This window comes from Aedes albopictus, chromosome 2 (genome assembly GCF_035046485.1).
Source record: "Aedes albopictus strain Foshan chromosome 2, AalbF5, whole genome shotgun sequence".
Lineage (NCBI taxonomy): Eukaryota > Metazoa > Arthropoda > Insecta > Diptera > Culicidae > Aedes > Aedes albopictus.
In genome coordinates, this window is record NC_085137.1 from 14,056,869 (window position 1) to 14,078,002 (window position 21,134).

The following is a 21,134-nucleotide window of genomic DNA, read 5'->3' on the forward strand; positions in this document are numbered from 1 at the left end:
TAATCTTCGCCCTGTAAAACTACAAGTTCAACGAATCGATCGAAAAATTGCTTCCTCTACTTTCCAATAGATATATATTGTCCGGAATCGAAAAAATCCACTCAAACGGTAATGCAGCATGCAAACACAGACTCAAGACTTTCGTATTTCTAGCTCAGTATCCATTTTTCATACACTACAACATTCGTGGTTCGTTTTTTTATTCGACGACTAGTATTTGCTCTCCGTTTTCCGAATCGAAACCAAATACGAAAGCCACATCCTTGCCCTAAATTTAAAAGGTTCTAAAACACATCTATTACTTGTTTCTTTACTTCAAGTTTGATTTACCTACTCACAATCGGCGGTCGGTGTGTATGACTGTCGTCTGCTTATGCATGGTTTAGGCTATTATTGTGCTTCTTTTCTACAACATCGAATGGAGACCATGTATATTGTTTTCTTTTTCTTCTTCTTCTTTTACGATATCCTTTATTAGTTCTAAGTGTTTCAATCTTCTCGCGTTTCAGAACTCTATCTATTGATTTGCTTCAAGTGTGTGAGTGTGGCTGTGAGTTTGTTACTTGTACGCGTGCTTGTAGTCGTTAGTTACGAAATCAAAAGAAATCATTTTCAACCAATCAACGAGGCATCGATGCTAGAGTTTTTATTAGTTCACTTTTGATAAGTTATATAGCATGTAATCCGTCACGCAGTGACGTTCCATTTCTTCTTCGTTTTTTCAGTGAGAGATATGCAGTAGCTAGAAAAGATGCACAATAGGCGCACTTTCTGGGCTTTCGACCGTTTGTTCTAGACCGCGTTCCAATGGATCAATTTGTTACACACCTTCACATGTATCCCTATCAATATGCTATGCATAGAAAACTGAGCTAGTTTCAATTTTTCAACCACTGTTTCGACCTATCAAGGAACGTTATTTCCAGAGTCCAAATTTAGACGCGTCCAAGCTTATAAACCGAACTTAACAATCGAATTTTGGGTGAGTGTACCCAGTTTTTGGAAGTAGTTGCTTTCGTTCTAGATATACCGGATGGTTGGAGATATAAAATCATTTCAAACATGTTACTCTGACAATTTTAAACTAACAGGGTTCCAGATTTAACATCATGTCACCATAAGTACTTTTGGCTACTCTCAGAGCCGATTTGTTTGCGAAGCAACCGTTAAAATTTGTGAAAAAGTGGATTTTTTTTCTTTTTTTTTCACAGAAACTTTTTGATGATTTTAAAGCATAAACTTTTAAGCTCTGAAAAAAAAACCACTCAAAAATAACATGCCGCTGTCATTTAAACTTTGGAAATTGCATTTCTTTAAAGATATTTTCAAGGTTTTATATGAATTATCATGGCCAGAGTTAGGTTTAGATACCTTTTTAAAGCTTCGATAAAACTAAAACCAGTCATCATTTTTTTTTTCGTTTTATTTACTTATTGTTTACTTGCAATTTATTGCATTAAACGATCGCTGCTCAAACCAGTATGACTGCTTGAAGGTTTTCAATTTATCCGATTACTCTTCCCAGAAAATGCAACCACTATTTCCAAAAACTGGTCCACTCAACCTACCTGTCATTTTTTTCAATGGATTTTATCGATGAGTTTTTTTTTCTTCTTCTGGTAACAATTAACTGACTCCTTCCACGCAACGTTCCACTAGTACTTGAACATACTTTTAAGAACGAAATAAACATCAACATTTCTTTTTGGTATTGTTTCATTTCTTTTTTTTTTATACATAAACCTGATTAGATCTTCGTTAGTCTGTGAATCAAATCAGCCGCCGGAAAGAAATTCGATCAAGAAATCTTCAACCTCGAAAGAGGGGGGCGGGGCCTATCAATCGCTTCGATCTCGCCCACTATTCACTCTTTCCTTCGATTAGTGTGTTTATTTTTATGTGTTTTTTTTTATTTTCTTTTATTCCTATTCCATTAACGCGATTCCACCTATGATTCTCGTCTCCCCCCGTGATCCAACCTCAGTGTCTCTTGTCTCTCGTATTTTTTTGTTTGTTTTGTTTGTTGTTGTTGCTTTGTTAGCTGCTGCATTCATCCGGCTGCATTGGTCCGCCTTCTTAGTCCTTCTTGTCGTCCTCCGGGTCCTTCAGGGTGTGCCATTGTGCGATCGGACGTCTCGGCGAGGCCAGCATGTCGGACCAGTGGCGCAGCTCGGTGCCGCTGGCGTTGTAGCCCAGGACGACCTTACCGATGGGTTCCGACGTACCGATGCGATCGTAATCCACCACAGTTACCACCAGGTTCACTTTCTGCGAATGGGATTTTTTTTTTGGCGTAATAGGAGATGTGTGGAAGGAAATTGCGAAGAAAAAACAGAGAAAATTAGTTTTATTCGGTTGGTGTGCTTCGCGCGGTGGGCCACGGTTTTCACGGTCGAACACATTCAGCTTTGGTAGGTTAGTTTGCTTGCTTTTGCACATAATTCCAACAACAATAGATTTACTCCATTTAGGGTAAAGGGACTAGACTACATAAAGTTTCATTTTACAGAAAATTAGGAAAACAGGGGATTAGGATACAGGGCGGAAGATTTTCTCAGTATATGAATGCATGTTACAAATTACCTGTTAAAACAAAAACTATGTAAAAGAAATATGTAATCAATGGCATTAAACTATGCCGACTCTTGAAAAAGGTCTATCAATCCTAAGCTTAACATTCGAAAGACATAGCATGCCATCCCCATAATACGCATTTCATAAATAATCTCAATCATTTCTTACAACTTTTTACTAAAGATTATCAAGGTTCATGATTAAATTTTAGGGTTTAACTATTTTAAAATCTTTATTAAGGAAGTTGCATCGTTCATTCAATCACGGAAAAATAACATTACTAAAGGGGTTGCCAGTTAGCCTAGTTGAAAAGCCTTTAGATTGTCCGTGTAGCTGCCGGCTCAGAATAGCACTACAGACCACCTGTAAAAGTCCATCATACAGGGAATTCTAATCCAAGGTGTCATGCGACCCGTGCTGAGAGATGAACTATTGAGAGGATTCAAAAGGGTTTAGATGATCTGATCAACTTTTCACGGTACGCGTTACGCGGGTAGATGAAGAAAAACATCTTCTTCCTCATTACATTTCATATATTCTGAATTGGATACTGAATTGGGTCTCCAGTTAGCCTAGTGGTTAAGGCTATGGATCTCCATTCCGAAGAAGGCGGGTTCGATTCCCGTTTCGGCCGGGAAAATGTTCTCGACTCCCTGGGCATATTTAGTGTACCATTGTGCTTGCCTCACAGTATACTAACTCATGCAATGGCTGGCAAAAAAAACCCTCTAATTAATAACTGTGGAATTGCTCAAAGAACACTAAGTTGGAGAGAGGCAGGCCAAGTTCCAGTGGGAACGTAGAGCAATACAGAAGAAGACGAAAAAAGATATTCTGAATAGGTCTTGGTTTGGCAGGGGCCGAGAATGATTGAGAATGACACAAGTACAAATTATCATTTGGTGTTTACTGGTCTACGCCAGTAAGGACTGGAGTTCCGATGTATGATCAAAATCGGTGTCATTCCTTGATTGTTTTAATTTAGGGATCCCAGTTTGACTGACAAAGGAGCGCGTTAAAAGCGGAACCTTAAGCTAAAAATTGTCACATACAGGAATGATTATGTGAGCAGTTCGGACACAGTTGAAGAAGTGGCTCGAGTAGTTCTTGATGTAAAAGAGATCCATATCAGTGCGGGTTTTGAAATACGGAATTGGCTTTCTAGCTCCAAGCAAGTTCTTCGACGGGTCGGGGTACAAAGTGAGAAATCCTTCATTTCGAAGAACCCGAGCAAAGGCGGATAACAAAATGATAACAAGTTCTGTTATTTGGTTATCATTCGTTTGATAATTGAGTTTGTTATCATTTAGGTTGAATTGAGAGCCAACAAAACAAAAATGATAACTCAGAATTACATCTCGAATATCAAAATGATTAGAAGTCAAGTTATCATTGAGTTCAAGTTGATAACTAATTGTGTTATACAATATTTCGTTCAACATTACATTTAGTTATCAACATGAAAAAATACACCTGATTGATAACTTTTAGTTTAGTTATCAATAAGTTATCATTCAGTGCTATTTTACCGACCAAAATAGTAAAAATCTACTTAACCGACATCATCACCTTTTGAAAAAAATTTCTTTCAATTTACAACCAATGTTTTCAACTATTGCGCTCAGACGGGTATTGAACTCTGATCGAGTGAGGCCGCGTCCATTTATTACGTAACGCTAAAATCAGTATTTTTACCCCCTCCGTAACGCTTTTTTGTATGAAAATCCTAAAATTTTTGTATGGGCCGTAACGTTGGACCGTACTCCCCCCCTTCCCCTAGAGCGTTACGTAATTTGTGGACGGCGCCTGATTACCGATCGCAGCCGATAGCCCCTATAGACCATCTCACGGCAAAATTCTATCTCTTTCGCTCTTTCAGAGAGTTTGAAAACAACAGGACCAGTACCTGTCAAATTTGACAGGTGTTGGTCCTGTTGTTTTCTAATTTTCCGTAGGAGAGAAAGAGAGCAATTTCTTGAAGACGTCACCGTGCAATGGAGTATACCAATGGGACTCATTGAGTGTGAGAGTAATAAAAGGCTACTACAGTCGCATTGAAGGTGGAAAGAGGAATCTATTTTTAGAATCGATTTTCATCAGACACTCAGTAGTGGGAAAGTTTCGAAATATGCGTTTGAAAACAAATAACATATTTTGTTATCATTAAGCATTCTTAAGTTATCGCGATAGACCAAAATTATCGATAACAAAATTTGTTATCATCAATTGTAAAGAGATGATAACAAAAATAACAAAATGATAACACCGATAACACAGTTTGTTATCAAAGTTATATCACTTTGTTATCCGCCTTTTCTCGGGAAAAGGCTACCAACTCAGAGCGAATCTTTGAACTGTCGTGAGTGCCACAGAACGATGAGTTTACGATTGTCCTGAATCTATGACGACCGTACGTTCAGCAGTTACTAGCAGAAAATATTATTCCAAGGAAGCATCAGGTTCAGCAAGTAATCTTCGATCCCCTCGGGCTTGTGGCCGCGTTTGTGGTTCATGGCGAATGCTTGATCCAGGACATTAGGGGGCGTCCATAAATGACGTTAGCGATTTTTAATACCCCCTCCCCCCTCGTAGCATTTCGTCACAAATTCGGATACCCCCCTATAAATGACGTAGCTTGTTAAACAACCGCTCCTTAAGAAATGGTTGTAGGATTTCATCGAGGAAGTCCTGTAGAAATTATCCGTTCGATAGCGGCATGTATTATGAAAGGAAGCCGGTATTTATGTCCATTATTTGTTATTTACATTAATGTGAATGGAAAGAGAAATCATGCAATATATTTTTTCTTCGATTTACTAATACTTAATACAAGTAAAAATTCCAAAAAAGCTACGTCATTTATGGACGACCCCTTATAAAAGCTGTTGTGGATTGGGACGATCGGATTCCGGAAGATTTACTCCATCGATACCTAGTATTCTTGTACTAGTACCTACCATATCCTATGAATTCCGGATAAATTGCGGCGAAGGACAGCGGAACCCCGTTATTTTGGGCAAAACTTCGATTTGGAATAATGAAGGCATCCGTCCTCCCTTACGTTGGAAAGAAACGGCAAGTTCCACCGTAAACCAAGCCAGACGCCCTTGAAGGAACAATGGGCCCGATAATCGCCATCGCCACCCTAAAGGTGCCAGAGATCCGTCCGATGTAAGCTAAAGGCCGCCATCGTAGCCACCCTGAAGCAAGTTGCGACGTAACGGTGAAAGCTTGTGGAAGGTGGTAGTAGAAGGGTCTTCGAAGAAGTAAGGTCGGAAATGTTCGAAAAATGTAGAAGAAGAGGTTGTAAAAGTCCGATAAAATACGACAATGTGAATATTCGCTGCCCGCGAAAAATTGGATAAAAAACATGTCGACCCTGAGGTGTTGTTTCAGGGAGTCTCAGGAAGGCTCCTCTCTGAGCAAGTCGGCAATTACAAGTGAAAGAATAGGTTTACTTTAAAAGACTAAAAAACTCAATATTTGCTTAGATTACTCGTTATTTCTCAAAAAAAAAAAAAACGCGACTTAACGACCGGAACAGTATGGCCTCGGACGCAGTGATCCGGCCCCATCTAGGTAGACTCAAAAACGGTTCAGTCCTGGATTCTTTCAGACCAGCGAAAGTACAAGCAGTTTGTTGCATACAGAGTAAACAAAATTCTGAAAGCAATGAATCTGAAACATGTCAGAATTACGGTAGATCATCGGGTCAGATTTCTACGGAGACGAATCAGAGTTCTCCAGCCCCTCCAGAAGAAATGCGCTCACCATAATGCGAACCCAGTTACGTTGGTCACCTGTAAGCGCTTCCCGAAGTTTCAATAGCTGCTGCGGACGGTTGGCTACCTACGTTCTTCGGTTTATCGATCGCTGCAGGATCCTTGTGATGGGACCATTCTCTCCAGAGAAGACTTATTGGACGCAGAAATCGTTCTTTGGAAGCAAGTACAGTGGGAAGAGTACTAGAAAGACGTGTCAACGATCCGAAGAAACAAGCATCTGCCAGCAGAATAGACTAAGCCAAGCGATTGGCAAAGGAGAACCCATTGCGAAAGCGGTTCGGAATTCCTCGATGATTACGGAGTGCTGCATATCCAAGATATGATTGCCGCTGCTGAATTTGTCCCGTATGGTCCCAAGTACCCTATAATTTTACCGAAATCGCTTCGTTTCAACAAGTTACTTGTTGAGCATTTCCATCAGCGGGTACGCATACGGTTAAGGAGAAACCTTGATCAACGAACTCCGCCAGATTTACCACATACCCAATGTAAGAACCGTTGTCCGGAGGGTTGCGGAGAGATGTTCATGGTGCGCGGTGTATCGCGCTGTTCTTAAAGCACCACGAATGGCATCCCTTAAGTGAAGGTTGTAGACCTGGTAGTCATTGTCGAGGAAGGCGTTCGAGACAGTTGGATACGTGGCAAGATCGTGAGGGTATCGCCTGGAAAAGATAGTAGAAGTCGAGCAGTAGATGTGCAGACTGTGAACTGTGGAGGGAAAATTCCGGCTTCCAGTTAATAAAGTGGGAGTGCATGAGGTGGGCAAAATATTTGCAGTATCCTTAGCAGATTTTAGTTTAAGCTTTTGTTAAACTCATTGCAATTTTCAGGCGGAAATTTTGAAAGATCCTCAAGGCAGCGAAGTCCTGTAGTAATCTTCACTGATTTCTGGTATTAATATTGGTAAATATTTTCCCAAAATTGCAAATTCCACGGTGAATGCTTTTTCAGTACTGTTATACATATTTTCTAATTCAAACGTTTTTCAAAGATTTATCATGGAGCCATTTTCATTGTAAATAATATTCTTATATCAATAAGGTCATAAAAAAAATCCTCGAGATAATCAATTGATCTCTACTTTAGTCCTAAATGATACTTAGTTTTTTTTTAGAGAAACATGTGGAGAAATTGACAGGATTCTCGGGATTTTTTTTTATAATTACAATTGATGACCAAAGCATTGCTGAGAAAATTGTTATATTTTATAATTGAGGCGAGATAATTGGTGGATTTTTCCATTACTGGGGAAACTGATCGTATAAGGGTTGTAAGATTTTTTGGAGATGTTTGAAACGCAAACACATTATTTAAATTGTCGTGGTAAATTCGATAAAGCTTTCCGGTGTACCATGTGCACCGTTGTGCACGATCTGAAAACCCCTGATTTAGAGGATTCATCCAGAGGATCATGGTTTGAAAATCTCACTGTATTCCAATTTGATTCGAAATTCAAGACAAAGATAGCTTCTACTGCCAACAAAAACAAAGATGACATCTGGAAGATGCACTCCGTCAAGAATGCTTTCATCTATACCAGTGGGAGTCCGAGCAGGAACGAATAACTGACACATAACTGAAACATACTTAAGTCAGGTATCATACCAAGACAAGGTATTGGTTGGTTAGTTTGGTATTGAAAATAGCTTATTTTGGTATTGTGTAGGTATTGAGTCATCGACAAAAGTTACCCCTATGAGTTATTGGTTTGGTATTGAGGACTGCTTAAGGTATTATTGAGTTATGCACAAATCACTATTTGTATGGAAAATTCGTCGACTATTATTTAGGTATTGCAACACCTGATGTCATTATTCACGTGGTATGCATAGAATGTACACCAGTTTTTGTTTAAGGTATTTTACCTCCTATGCAGGGCTACTTAATACCTCATTCAGGTTGTAGGTTTTGGGTTTTGCATACCTGAGTTTGGTATTCTACCGCTATTTTCTCCTGCTCAAGAATAATCTGAGTTAGTTACGCACCCAGAAAGAAGAGTGTATCGTAGATAACACATAAAGAAAGGTAAACAAACAAAGTAACGCTAAAACCGCGATTGAGCGAGCAAAACACGAGGAGCCAAAGCCATTGCCCATGATTTCGCGCGCAAGTTTCGAACGATTAACATATTCTGCATGCAGGAACCGAGAGTAAACAAGGGTACAGATAGCTATCCTCCTTTCGTTGTCTGAATCTGCAACAAAATTAAGTTTAACCGTGGTAGAAACCTTTAAGAACTTTTTTCTTAGAGTATTTAACTGCCGTTCAATACACTACGACGTGTTGAACGAAGTCACATAAAACTTGTTTGTATCGGTGAGTAATTAAGAATATTTCATGATAAAACTCATATTATTTATGGCGTCTGTATGTCTTTGCCAAGTTGGATGCAATAAGGCCTGTACTCGAAAAAAATGCATCACAGAAAAAAGTGTTTAATTTTTGATTGAACGCATCCAAACAGCTGATTTTTTAAACAGTTAGTGTATAGTATGTGTAGAAAATGCAAAAAAACTGTCATGAAAATCTGTGAGGTATTGGCGAAGATATCTCAGACGCAAATAATGAGATTTTTAAATTTTGTGCGAACGATGATTAATGTTTTCTGAGAAAACAATGACCAAAGCGTAGGCGATAAAAAGTCAAAGAAAATCGTAGGCGATCAAAGTCGATAAAGCCGTCAAGAAAGCTCCACTGAAAATACAGTGAGGTAGAAACGGATCGACACAAGAGCACCATAGCGGACGCCATTACACCATGACTTCGTATATTGAACGTTTCCAGAAATCTAACAAGAAAACTTGCATCTAATCCTTGAAAAAGATTAAATCAATAACCGAAACCGTCGGGTTAAAATGCAATAATCGTTTTTGCAAACGTTTAGAGACTGCCAAGGCCGAAAACACCTGCTCTGCCAGTTTAAACACCAACAGTCGTAACGAAAATCAAAAAAAAAGAAAGGTAAAGTACATATGTACATTAGACCTGTTCACTTTGAAACTTTTTTTCTCCGATTCTCCGTGACACATCAAATTATCAATCCACATGTAAGACCAAGTCTTCAGTCCAAAATTGGGCCAAATTGATGAAGATTTAAAGGTGTATCAAATCGATTTTGTGTTTTTTTAGCCGTTTTCACAGAAATTTACTCAGAAATTCACAAAATTGCTCTGAAAAGATGCCGGAGATACCGTTAAGATATAGTTAGAACAATACTCTACAACTTTGCCGAAGACACTACGGTGTTTAAATTACGTATTTCGAAGTTATTCAACAATTTTAGTTAAAAAATCACGACAAAACACGATATTTTTACGATTTTACATATAAAAGTCATGTAATTTTACATTGTTTTAGGTGACTAAATTAATTAGCGATTACTCCTTTGTATAACGAACATTTCGTCCATACATCGTTTTTGTGTAGGAATTCGTTTTCATTGACTAATTATCAAAAGTATATCACGTTGACACTAAAAAGCGCACAGAGTTATCAGCACGAATTAAAACAAAGTTACCCATGATTTAAACGTCATTACACTTCTTTGTCTCATCTGCATCAGTTTAAATTTGGTGCAGTTGGTTGAGCATGAGATTGTGGATTCGAAGATTCAAGGTTCGAGTCCTGGAATAGGATTTTTTTGCGTCTCGTTCCAGCTATAAGTTGATGAAACTACGCACTGCATCTCATTGCAATTTGGCATCATAGCATTGTTTCGAAATTTTATGCTGGCAACTCTGTACAATTTTTAGTATCAACGTGACAAACTTTTGATAATTAGTCAATGAAAACGAATTTCTACACTAAAATGATGTATGGACGAAATGTTCGTAACACATAGGAGCAATAGCTCATAAAATTAGTCACCTAAAACAATGTAAAATTACATGACTTTTACATGAAAAATCGTAAAAATATTGTATTTTTTGATGATTTTTTAACGAAAATTGTTGAATAACTTTGAAATACGCAATTTAAACACCGCAGTGTCTTCGGCAAAGTTGTAGAGTATTGTTCTAACTATATTTTAACGGTATTTTCGGTACCTTTTTGGTACAATTTTCTGGATATTGAAGTACATTTTTGTGAAAATGCTCGAAAAAACACAAAATCGATTTGATACACCTCTATCAATTTGGCTCAATTTTGGACTGAAGCCTTGTTTTTGCATGTGGATTGATAATTTGATGTGACACGGGTAGGTCAAAAAAAGTGAACAGGTCTAATGTACATGGAAACATTTTGAGGTAATTTCATTGAATTTGATCTGACCTATAAAAAGGTGTGGTCGTATATGTGGCCAAATGCCGCAATTATCAAACATGTTTTTATTGTGACATTCAAAGTGTTCTTACTTTGAAAGCATTCATCCAAAATTGTCAAATTTTGATAAAAATCGGGGCAGTGTAGACAGTTCTACAGTCCAAATAGTGCACATAGACCTTGGCATTGCTAAAATTGCCTAAATTTACTCTGACGCGGTTTGAGTTTTTATTTCTAGAAAAGAAAAGTGCCGAACCGATGTTGATGAAATTTTTACCACTTATTATGTACTAGGTTGAGAACCTACAGTTTTTTTTATATAAAAGTAGGTTTATTATTGTTTAAGTTTAGCTAAAATTATTTACATAATTATTCAAACTTCAACTTCAAAATTGAAAGCTATTTCATCAACATTTATCCTATCATTAGAATTAATAGTGTAGGTAATGTAAACTGCAAGAATTCTTGTTATCGGTATCGTTATTGGTGAAGCCTACATTAAAATTTTCAGACTTTTTTTTTACGAACTAACAGTAAAGTTATAGCCAAAACCATTGTTTACAGTGTTGCACAAAATTTAAAAAATCTAATTTTTTGCGTGTGAGATATCTTCGCCAATACTTTACCGGTTTTTATGAAATTTTCATGGCATTATCCACACATACTATATGGTAACTGTTTGAAAAATCAGCTATTTGGATGCGTTCAATCAAAAGTAATACACTTTTTCTGTAATGCATTTTTTTTTCGAGTACAGGCCTTAAATACTGCCGATTTTCTTTTAATATGAGGGTACCGAGCAAAAACTCTTTGGATCAAAATTGGCTCTCTATTCCGCAGAAACGTTACTTGCTCTGTGGTGTAGTAGATGGTTGGCGCGTTCTGTTCAATAAAGAATTCATATGTTCAAACCCCATCAGAGCTACGTAGATTTTTTTTACAATTTTTGAGTATAAATTTGTTGATTTTCCAACACAGTAGTTCCTCTGTACTCCAAGAATGTGCTTTTTGCTTAGTTACAACCCAGACTGCTACTTCCAGGATGTATACAAAAATTATTTATTCCTATATTTGATTTCATTTTATGCCATTACTTCAGATGTTCCATCATTTTGGATTATTTAGTATCGGCTATAGCAAACTGGATAAGGCCCAACTGTTATTTCCAAAGATAAGTTGGAAAACTACGATATCCATTTTTTTATTTTACCTGCTAATAATTCCGTGAATGTGATAAAAAGGTTTTTTTTTTATCCTGGTATACACTTTAGTTTATTAGCTCAGGGGACTTATAGCAGGTAATAATATCTTTCCAAAAGTTCTGAAAACGTAATTTTCAATATTTATGTACTCTAAAACCAGAAATTCCAAGTAATACCTTATGTGATTTCAATTGACTTGAATTTGGATCGATGACTTCAGGATACGAATCATATTACGGGTCGAAGCTCAAAATCGGAGATCCTCTTTTTAAAAGTGTACATTGGTCATCTGGGCATTTTCAATTGATCTGGTCGAGCACGGAAAAGCAACTACAAATTTTGCTGTAACAATTGCTCGTGCTTAAATAATGCACTCAAATCGAATCGCGATACATAGCTTTCAAACATCTTTGAAAATCATTTGTCAATGTTATTCAATCCCGAAAGCAGTTAGTATCATCGGATAGGTATCAAACAAAGATTGATGAATTGCTCATGTATGAAAGCATTACATTGAAATGTTTCTTGCCCATAGGACAGGATATTAGCTGTAATCGTAGTGTCGGAGAACTCCCAAGTTCTACATTACCTACCAACGAATGGTTAATACCTAATCTATGCTAAACTTGTTTATCTTGAAAAGTTTTCTACACGAGAACTAGAATTAAGATTTGAAAAGTATGGTGAAAACATCAGAATCATTAGTATCACTCAACCGTGAATTTTCTTGGTACAAGCCAAGTTAAAATCTATTGATTATTTTGGTTCAATTGTTTCGTTAGGTTCAAAACACTTAAATAAAGTCTAATCGCTTCGTAACGGAATAAAAACTCAAAATTCATGCAACCTATTTCACTAGACCTCGAACCAGAACAGTACTGCATGCGTGTAAACCTAAGCCGGATGGAGGCCTCTTTTTTTTTTTTGAGAAAATCTTCCGCCGTCTTCGTTGTTGTTTAGATGTTTCAGTTGAAAAAATAAAACAAAACTCATCATTTTGAGGGAAAAACATAAAACGTAATACATCAAAAATGCAGAGATAGTCAAGGGAGTAGATAGAGATACACAGTATGTTACCTTTCTGAGGGAGGAACTCTTCGTGCTCAAAGTGTTTGCATCAACTGGTAATCTGTGTTGTAGAGGTATGTATGGGTTTGAGATTGACGTTCATGCAGACACCTTGGCACTTTGGTATTGTTTCCGCATTTATGTTAGCCTTTATGGGTGTTACACACCCATAAGTGCCACACAAACGCGATTGTAGTAGGATCTTTTTCAGTGTCAAGTTTTGCGCGTTTCTTTTGTGTGCATTTGTAGTATTTCGTTTCGGCTGTTTTTAGAAATACTTGTAAACGGAAATGTATTGATACTCGATCAAAACTGTGTTATTTTTGGTTTGGAAGTTCTGGAGATAGCTGATTTGATCTGTTTCGTCCAATTCCAAGCGGCAAAATATTCAAATACTTTGCATCGATGGGAGTTTTTGGATAGAACTTGAAATGTCACAACAAACAGTAGAAGTTAGTGAAAAAGTTAATCATTGACAGTGACTAAAAAGTAGTAGATAAAACAAGATAACATCTTACAAGTTACATTATATGTTATAAGATTGAGCGAATAGATGTAGATTTACGAATGATACAATAAACGGTACGACTTCCGAAGTGAGAACACACTTTCGACGCGCTCTGTTAGGAATGAAGCTGGTTAATAACTTTATTGTAAAAAAAGGAATGAAGATTATCTGTATGAGAAAGAAGTTGGAAAAATGATAATACTTAGTCGGACGGCGCTTCATATTCTCATATTTGCCCAAGGATTGGATTTGTGGTGACGCTTCTGTTTTTCGGTGCGAGGTCCACGGGGATTGCGACTAGGTTGTGTGATCCTTTAGGGTTCGTTTTTTTTTCTTGTGTGATGTTGATGTAGATGTCTTTTTTTCAATTTGTTGCTTGGTTTGAACTAGATAAAAGAAGTGTCGAAAAAATGTCACGCTTCCTTGATGTGAGATTCGAATGGGACGTGCTCGGAGTAGAGTATCTATCCTGAAGTGGTACTGAGGTGTCTTATGTTGGTTGAAGTAAACTTCCTGTATAGCAGGAAGTTGTACAAGTTATTGTAAGGAGATGTTTGTCTATGAAGTATATTTGACTGACTGTTTCTCATTTTTGTTACAGAAGAAACTTAAAATAGGAGAGAAATTGTGGAAGAGTTGTAGATTCACAGAAGTGAAGATACATCGGTTGTATCAATTACAGAAATACATATGGTTGTTGGGGATATTATCTCTTATTGTTGGGATTTTATATACAGATAGACACAAAACTACAGTATACGAGAAAGGCTGTGCTGGATTCGGTTTCTTAGTTTTTTGGTTTTTCAATCCAACAACAAAGCATTTCCAGCATTTTTTTTTGTTTGGAAGGCATTCACACAATACTAAAGTGACACTAAAACAACGTGAAATCAAAGCAACCTTGAAGCATTTCACCAACACAGCAGGCTGTGGTAAGCTAAATGCTACAACGAAGTGTTAGTGCCATTAGAACAAAAGACATGGAAAAATGCACTGGAAATCATAAACATGAACTACATGACAGATTTTTTTTTACATAATGCTACTACGACAGATTACATGCCACAGACAAATAGATGCGTTACACTGTGTTGCAACTTTTGGTCGTTGGGTTTTGGAATCGAATGTGTTTCATCCCATCTGAATGTCTGTGAACGATGTTTAGAGTGTGTCTGTATCCGATTGGTCTGTAAATGCTCCGTTGTCCGAAATCAAAGCCAGCACAACGGAAGCTATCGAGGCTTGCTGGAGATATGTCTTTATCGGAAGTATTGGGCGTATGTTTTCGAAGTCTTGTTCAGTGGGATGCATGCTTTTTTGGGTAAGTTTAAATGTTTGCATGTTAAAACTTGTTCTGTTATCCGGCGGAACTGAACCAGATCACAAAACTGGTATCGGTCGATGCCGGATAAATATTACTTGTGGCGTGTTCCATATATATGTTAAATTACTTCAACGTAAGTTTTTGTCGAATTCGATTCATACATTTACATAAATAAACTCTATGCAGGAGAAAACGCTCAATATATATACAGTACGGCATGTATAGAAAAATGCAACACAACACAGAATTTTTATATGATAGTATAATACATTCTCGCATACTTGTATTTGTTCGAAAGGAACTTCGAATGAGAACGACTCATTGTAGTAGGGGTTTAGTGTGCATTTTTTGATACTAGTCTTTTTCTTTTTCAAACGCTTTCCGTTCTGCATCAGTGCAATCTTTACGTATGGATCTACAATTGAAGAAAAAAAAAGAAGAAATTCGGTTAGTACAAAAACGGTTCACCTTCAACCCGCGGTGCATCAATCATCGAAATTGTTTGTGTGAACTGATTTGCAAATGGTCTGTCATCGTTTGACAGACCAGTGTTGCCATGGTTACTTTACCTGACAATCCACCGACGTCCATCTTCTTTAGATTCTTCGCCTCCAGAATCACGACGGTGAGTTTACCTGCAGTTGGTACGTAGCGCAGCGAGAAGCAGATGTCTCCCAGCTTGTTATCCTGTACGGTGCCATTTTTGGGATAGTGATTTTGACGTGAGGCGTCGATTGTTTATAAAGTCAACCGACAAAACAGAAGAGAAAAAAAGAGATGGGAAAAACGAGAGAGAAAACAACATTGTAGAGCTTTTTCACTAGCATAACTGCTCGGGAAGCAGCTTTTGGCGGAAGCTAATATTGTTTTTTTATGGTTTAAATAAATATTTGTCTAGCAGCACAGTTAAATATATATAAAAATATAATAAATAATAACCAAAAAAGACATCATCAGGATATCATGCTTTTTTGATTCTCTAAAACCAGCAGCGAAAATACAATATATGTATATAGGTTTTTAAATAGTTTTGATTCTTTTCTGTTATAATATCTCTACGTGCTTCTAGAAGATAGCATTTACAGTTGGTTTTGAGTTATTATATTCAATGAACGATTAGCGGGAAGAAGGTTGGAATTTTTGGACTTTGTCTGACCCTGTCTCGAATGTTGTTCGATTGTTTGAAAGTAGGAGAAGGACTTGGAATATTGAATGTGGGCTTGAAGTTTGCTTCCTCTTTTCAGCATGGTGAGTACCGGAACATGATAGGAAAAAGGTTTGCGGAGTAAAGTTGCTATTTACAAGCACTTTATGAATGTTAGCATCGTTGTCCAAAATTGAGAGTCGAATTTTTTTGAAGAGTAGTAAAAATCATGCGTTATATTTTAAGGGATGCTTTTGGCCAGTTGAGATTACATGCTACTTTTTTGAAAGAATTAATATACGAAGGCACATCTCTTATCATGGATAAGATGTTGAATAACACAAAAGGGCCACTACAAAGATTGGAGTTTTTGAATTTGAAATATAGTGGCCATATTTCAGAATCCTAACTCCATGAGGGTAACATTTTGTGCCACTAATGGGAGCTATTTGAACAACTCTTCCATTTAATTAAAACATCTGCAGAGTTGGTTGAAGATGTCAGGTGACAAAAATATCCCACCAGTCAATCGCCTGCTTGAATATCTGAGTACCTTAATACTTCAACAAGTGACTGCTCGACTGTCATCTGACTGCTTGACGACCTATTGTACCGTTTGTTTAACTACCTGACTGACTGTCAGTCGAACTAACAAAACTGACTTGCTTTTAACTGATTGACATTCAACCGAACGAATTTATTTTGATTTCCTAATTGCCTGTGTAACAGCTAACTACCTACTTGTCTAATTGATGGAGTACTCGGTTGAATTACTGCTTAAATGTCTGATAATTTGATTGCTTGACTACTTGCATAAATGACCAATGACTATCTAACCCGACCTTTCCACCAGTCAGACATATCGTGACATTTTTCTTGACATGAATGCCGTTTGAAGCGAGATCTACACACTCAGTTGAGCTCGGCTAATTTCCATTCTTTTTCCGAGATCCGCACAGCCGATTGCACGGCAACCTAATTTCAACTGAAATATCGACAAAAAATCAATTTTATTCGTAGCAGCACCTATGGGTGCCGCTGGCATCAAACTTCAAACGTCAAGTATTTAGCCGAGATTCAGCAAATGAACTTTAACCGAGATTTGCACAGCAGATCTCGGCATTCTGTTTTAAGTGTGTACGACCTCTCTTTCTTACAGTCGAGCTAACAGTGAAATTTTATGTGAAATAGATACACCGCGCTGTATGACTGTCTACCTGTTTGTCTGACTGCTTGCCTGTCTGGTAGTTAATTATCCAATTGCCTGATTAACTTATAAACTGATTGTCTATCTGACTGATTGTTTTACAGTTTCACTACTCGATTGTTTGACTGTCTTACTGTCCAAATGTATGATTAGTTGCCTGTTTGACTCCTTTTTTGCCATTCTGACCGTTTGAGGGAAGATCAGCACTGACGAGAAAATAAACAAAACATTTAGAAGTCTACTTGTATGTCTGATTGCCTAATAGCCTAGTTGCATGATTATCTATCTTCTTCATTATTTGTTCTTATTGATATGTTGTCCAGCTGCCTGACTGCCCGAGACACTTTATGATCAATTCGAAAATTATCCTAATATTTGTTATTAAATGAGAAGTTTTCACCTAGCTAAATCGTCATTGCCTTGATTCCAACAAATGGTTTTAACAATGCTTTTATCGCGTCATATTGAGCATTAGATACAATGTATTATACACATTGATCGAAACAGATCCGGAAACAGAAAATGTCAACTCTAAATGAACCAAAATTTGCACAAACTGCTTAATCAATTACAGCCATCTTCTGTAATCTTTCTACTGGTTATATGGGTATTTCAATTACAACTGTACGCAAAACTATATGTATATATGCTAGCTCATTTATACAGCGTTCAAAATTAATAGCAACTCACTCTTTTTTTTAACATTTTTATTTTGGCATTCATCTATATAAATAACAATGAAACGCTTGGTACTATGCTAAACAAGGACAATACTATTGTTATCGAATTTTTCGGCTCTATCATTGTATAGGTGTGACACAAACAACGTTTTAACTGTAACATGAGGATCACTGGGAAGGGAGTAGCAAACTTATCCCTTGTTTATACCAAGGAACAACAATAACAACCGATTCATGGAAATTACAGCAGGAATGGGTCTACCAAGGGTTTCAATCAAATGGGGAGCAACGATCCGCTTGCAGCTTTGAACAAATGCCACCGCAAAGCGACTTTATGATCCACTTCACAAATAGTCAGGGGTGGGACACACCAGTCAGGGAAAAAAATGGTAAACGAATATCACTTGGTCACCATAAAAGGCATGCAATACATCGAAATGCACTCTACTAACTGCACTCGCTCAAATTGCTCGCAACATGTAGCTTCTAAAATCCATCGGAAATACTTTACTGCTTGTGAATGTCATACAATTCTGTTTGGTAGTCTCGCAGTTTAAAAAAATGTCACCTCCGGCATTTTTTTTTTCTTCAATTCACATCCATCAAAACTATCAAAATTGTGATACTTCTAGATATTGTCGGATGCTACGCACAATTTTTTAATGTTCGCAAATGAGGCGTGAATTTTCGTGGCTCGATATGCATTCGGGCGTCGATGAGTAGTCATTTTTCTTAATTGGGGAAAAATTGTCCGGCTTTGGAAATTTTGTTTCAGGAAAACACCCAGCTCAAATGAAATCTTTTAAATACGATGGTCTAAAATCAAACAACGTCTTTGAAACAAAGGATGAGAAACGTATGAATATTATGAATTTATATTTAATTGAAAATATCTAGAATGTAATTTGTAGTTCGATTCATTACCTTTTATTTATACCTAAGATTAAGTTCGATAGAAAGATTAGTAAAAGAACATCAATTGAAAAAACATTTGTGTTTGAGCCCCTGTGCCTCCTGATGGACCATTATGAAGTATTTTTTTTTTGGATTTTACGTTTTTTTTTTCGTAGAATGATACTTCTCATATAAAAACGTTGTAGCAGTTTTCCTCCACTTTTAAGTTCGAATGCATTTAGATGATTCAGACGCTTCCATACTAATTTTTAATTATTTTCATATTTATGAGCTGTGTAACTAGTCTCACAAAAATCACTTAAAAATTAATTGAACATGTTTATATTTTAAATTGATCAGAGGTTGGCCAACTGTTGGCTGTTGACTGACTATCGACAATTCCTTGAATACATACCTGATCCAAGGTCAATTCAATTTTTATTACAACTTATATAAGTATTGTTGTTATTTGTACGCAGAAAAATAAGGCTTAACTCCACAATCTGGCGGCGACAGGTTCGAATCCGGTTCCAGTCGGGGAATTTTTTCAACTTTTTTGGAGAAACCGAATTATTATGCCTGCCACACATTATAAAAACTCATGCGATGGCAGTCAAACTGCTCCAAAAACACTAAGGAGAAGAAATGTAAGTCATGTTCCAGTATAAACTTACACAAAAACAAGAATGAACAGAACATTCAAGAGCAAAAATCTAGAAAATTTGCACACAAATGCTTTTGATCTTGTTTATCTAAATCTAAGAATTTAGGCATAATAAACCAATCTCGCGGGCGAACCTGTATTTCTCTTTATCGATTTTCTTATTGGATTGTTGCGAAAAATACTGAACGAAGACGTTTTACCTTAAATATGTGTTCTTGGGATTATGGTAGAACATTTATGGTAGAATTATGGTAGAAAGACTAGTAAATCCGCAATCCCAAGAATATGGGTTAATGTAGATTTCACTAAAACCGCTGAAAATTGTGTACGTAAGTATTTATACTACAGATGATTTCAAATATCGTGTACATCTATCGAATCTATCTTTCCATGTCAAATACATCAGTTTTGAACATGAGTGTAACGCAAAAGGTAGTACGACCTAAAGCGAAAAATACATTTTTTTTATCTAGATTTATGAGATTTTCAGCCATATGCTAGTTTGGCTCGGGACCCACGAAGGATGAACTCACATTTTGTGAGTTTGTTGAGAGTGGGTTCGATCCCAGGTTCTCGGCGGGCAGGACAATCCCAATAAAATGGGTCCCAAAAGCAAAATTTTGAAAAAAAAAATCATCCATTTAAGATTGTTAAAATGATGTGTTTTATTCGTATTTTTTCAAATTCGTATTAGGTATTTTTAACCAGTTATGGACATTAGATTTCTAAAACTGCCCCAAATTCCTAAACATTTCATTATCCTCTCATTTCTATGGTAACATCTGTTCTCAATGATACAGATGGGCATCAAGCTGAAACTGGAAGCAGCATCTGACATTTTCTCGTGGTAAAAATATTGCAGAAACCATTTTTTCGATCTGTTGCTTAAAAATTATTACTGCAAAATGAAAAACACTTTCCACCAGGATAAACCGATTTTGAAAGTATTGCTTCGTTATTTAATAAAAAATCAGAAACCAAAATATGAGGAAATGCATCCAGTTTCACCTAACGCAGTTATTTTCAGAACATAATCGTATAAACACAGACATATGTTTTATATCTTTTTAAATTTTTATTGATGAGATTTTCAACCCAGGGCTTATTTGAACATTTCCAAGACCCTCGACGTGCACACCAAGTCCGATTTATTACATATTTCCATTGGATGTTTAGGTTATTATGCATTCGATAAGAACTTTCAATGGTTTTGAAGAAATGGCGTATACAAACATTAACCCTTCGCGCACCGTTGCAAAAAGTTCAACACTACCATAAAATCTCACTTGTTGTTTACACTCAAACCTCCATTTAAGTAATGAGTCGGGGATACTTAAATGGATCCATTACGTAAATGGATTCTGTTTTTGACTTAAATAGAGTTCATGCTCTTCCATTGCAGTTTACGTCAAAATATTTACAGCATTATCGAAATAAGCCAATAGACCGTTGGGCCGAAAACGTTAAAGGTCGAAAGGGCCGTTAGGCAGAAAATGTTGTGAAGTCGAAGAGGTCATAAGGCTGATATATCGTTTGGTCGGAAAAGGGTCGTGTGGCTGAAAAATATTTTTACATCAAAGTGTTTATTTGGCAGAAAAAGTCATTAGATGGAATAAGCCACAAAGCCGAATAGGGCATTAGGCCGAATAGGTCATTAGGCCGAATTGATGATTAGGCCGAATTGGTCATTGGGCCGAATAGGTCATAAGGCCGAATAGGTCATAAGGCCGAATAGGTCATTAGGCCGAATTGTCACCTAAAGACCTTTTCGGCTTAAAGACCTTTTCGGCCTAAAGACCTTTTCTGCCTAAAGACCTTTTC

At 36.9% G+C, this 21,134-nt stretch overlaps 1 protein-coding gene across 4 annotated transcripts in view; it reads right to left on the reverse strand.

Annotated features, from left to right (window-relative positions):
- Positions 1–305: 305 nt before the first annotated feature.
- LOC109429539 (synaptotagmin 1) overlaps positions 306–21,134 on the reverse strand; it is a 67,784-nt gene continuing 46,955 nt past the window's right edge. For 3 of the 4 annotated variants that reach the window (XM_019705510.3, XM_019705512.3, XM_062849199.1), the window contains 3 exons: positions 15,294–15,411; positions 15,006–15,139; positions 306–2,268 (listed from right to left, as the gene is read on the reverse strand). In XM_019705510.3, coding sequence (XP_019561055.1) covers positions 2,077–2,268; positions 15,006–15,139; positions 15,294–15,411 — 444 coding nt within the window. In that variant the 3' untranslated portion in view covers positions 306–2,076. The remainder of the gene's footprint in view (positions 2,269–15,005; positions 15,140–15,293; positions 15,412–21,134) is intronic. The other variant, XM_019705511.3, reaches the window with a different exon arrangement.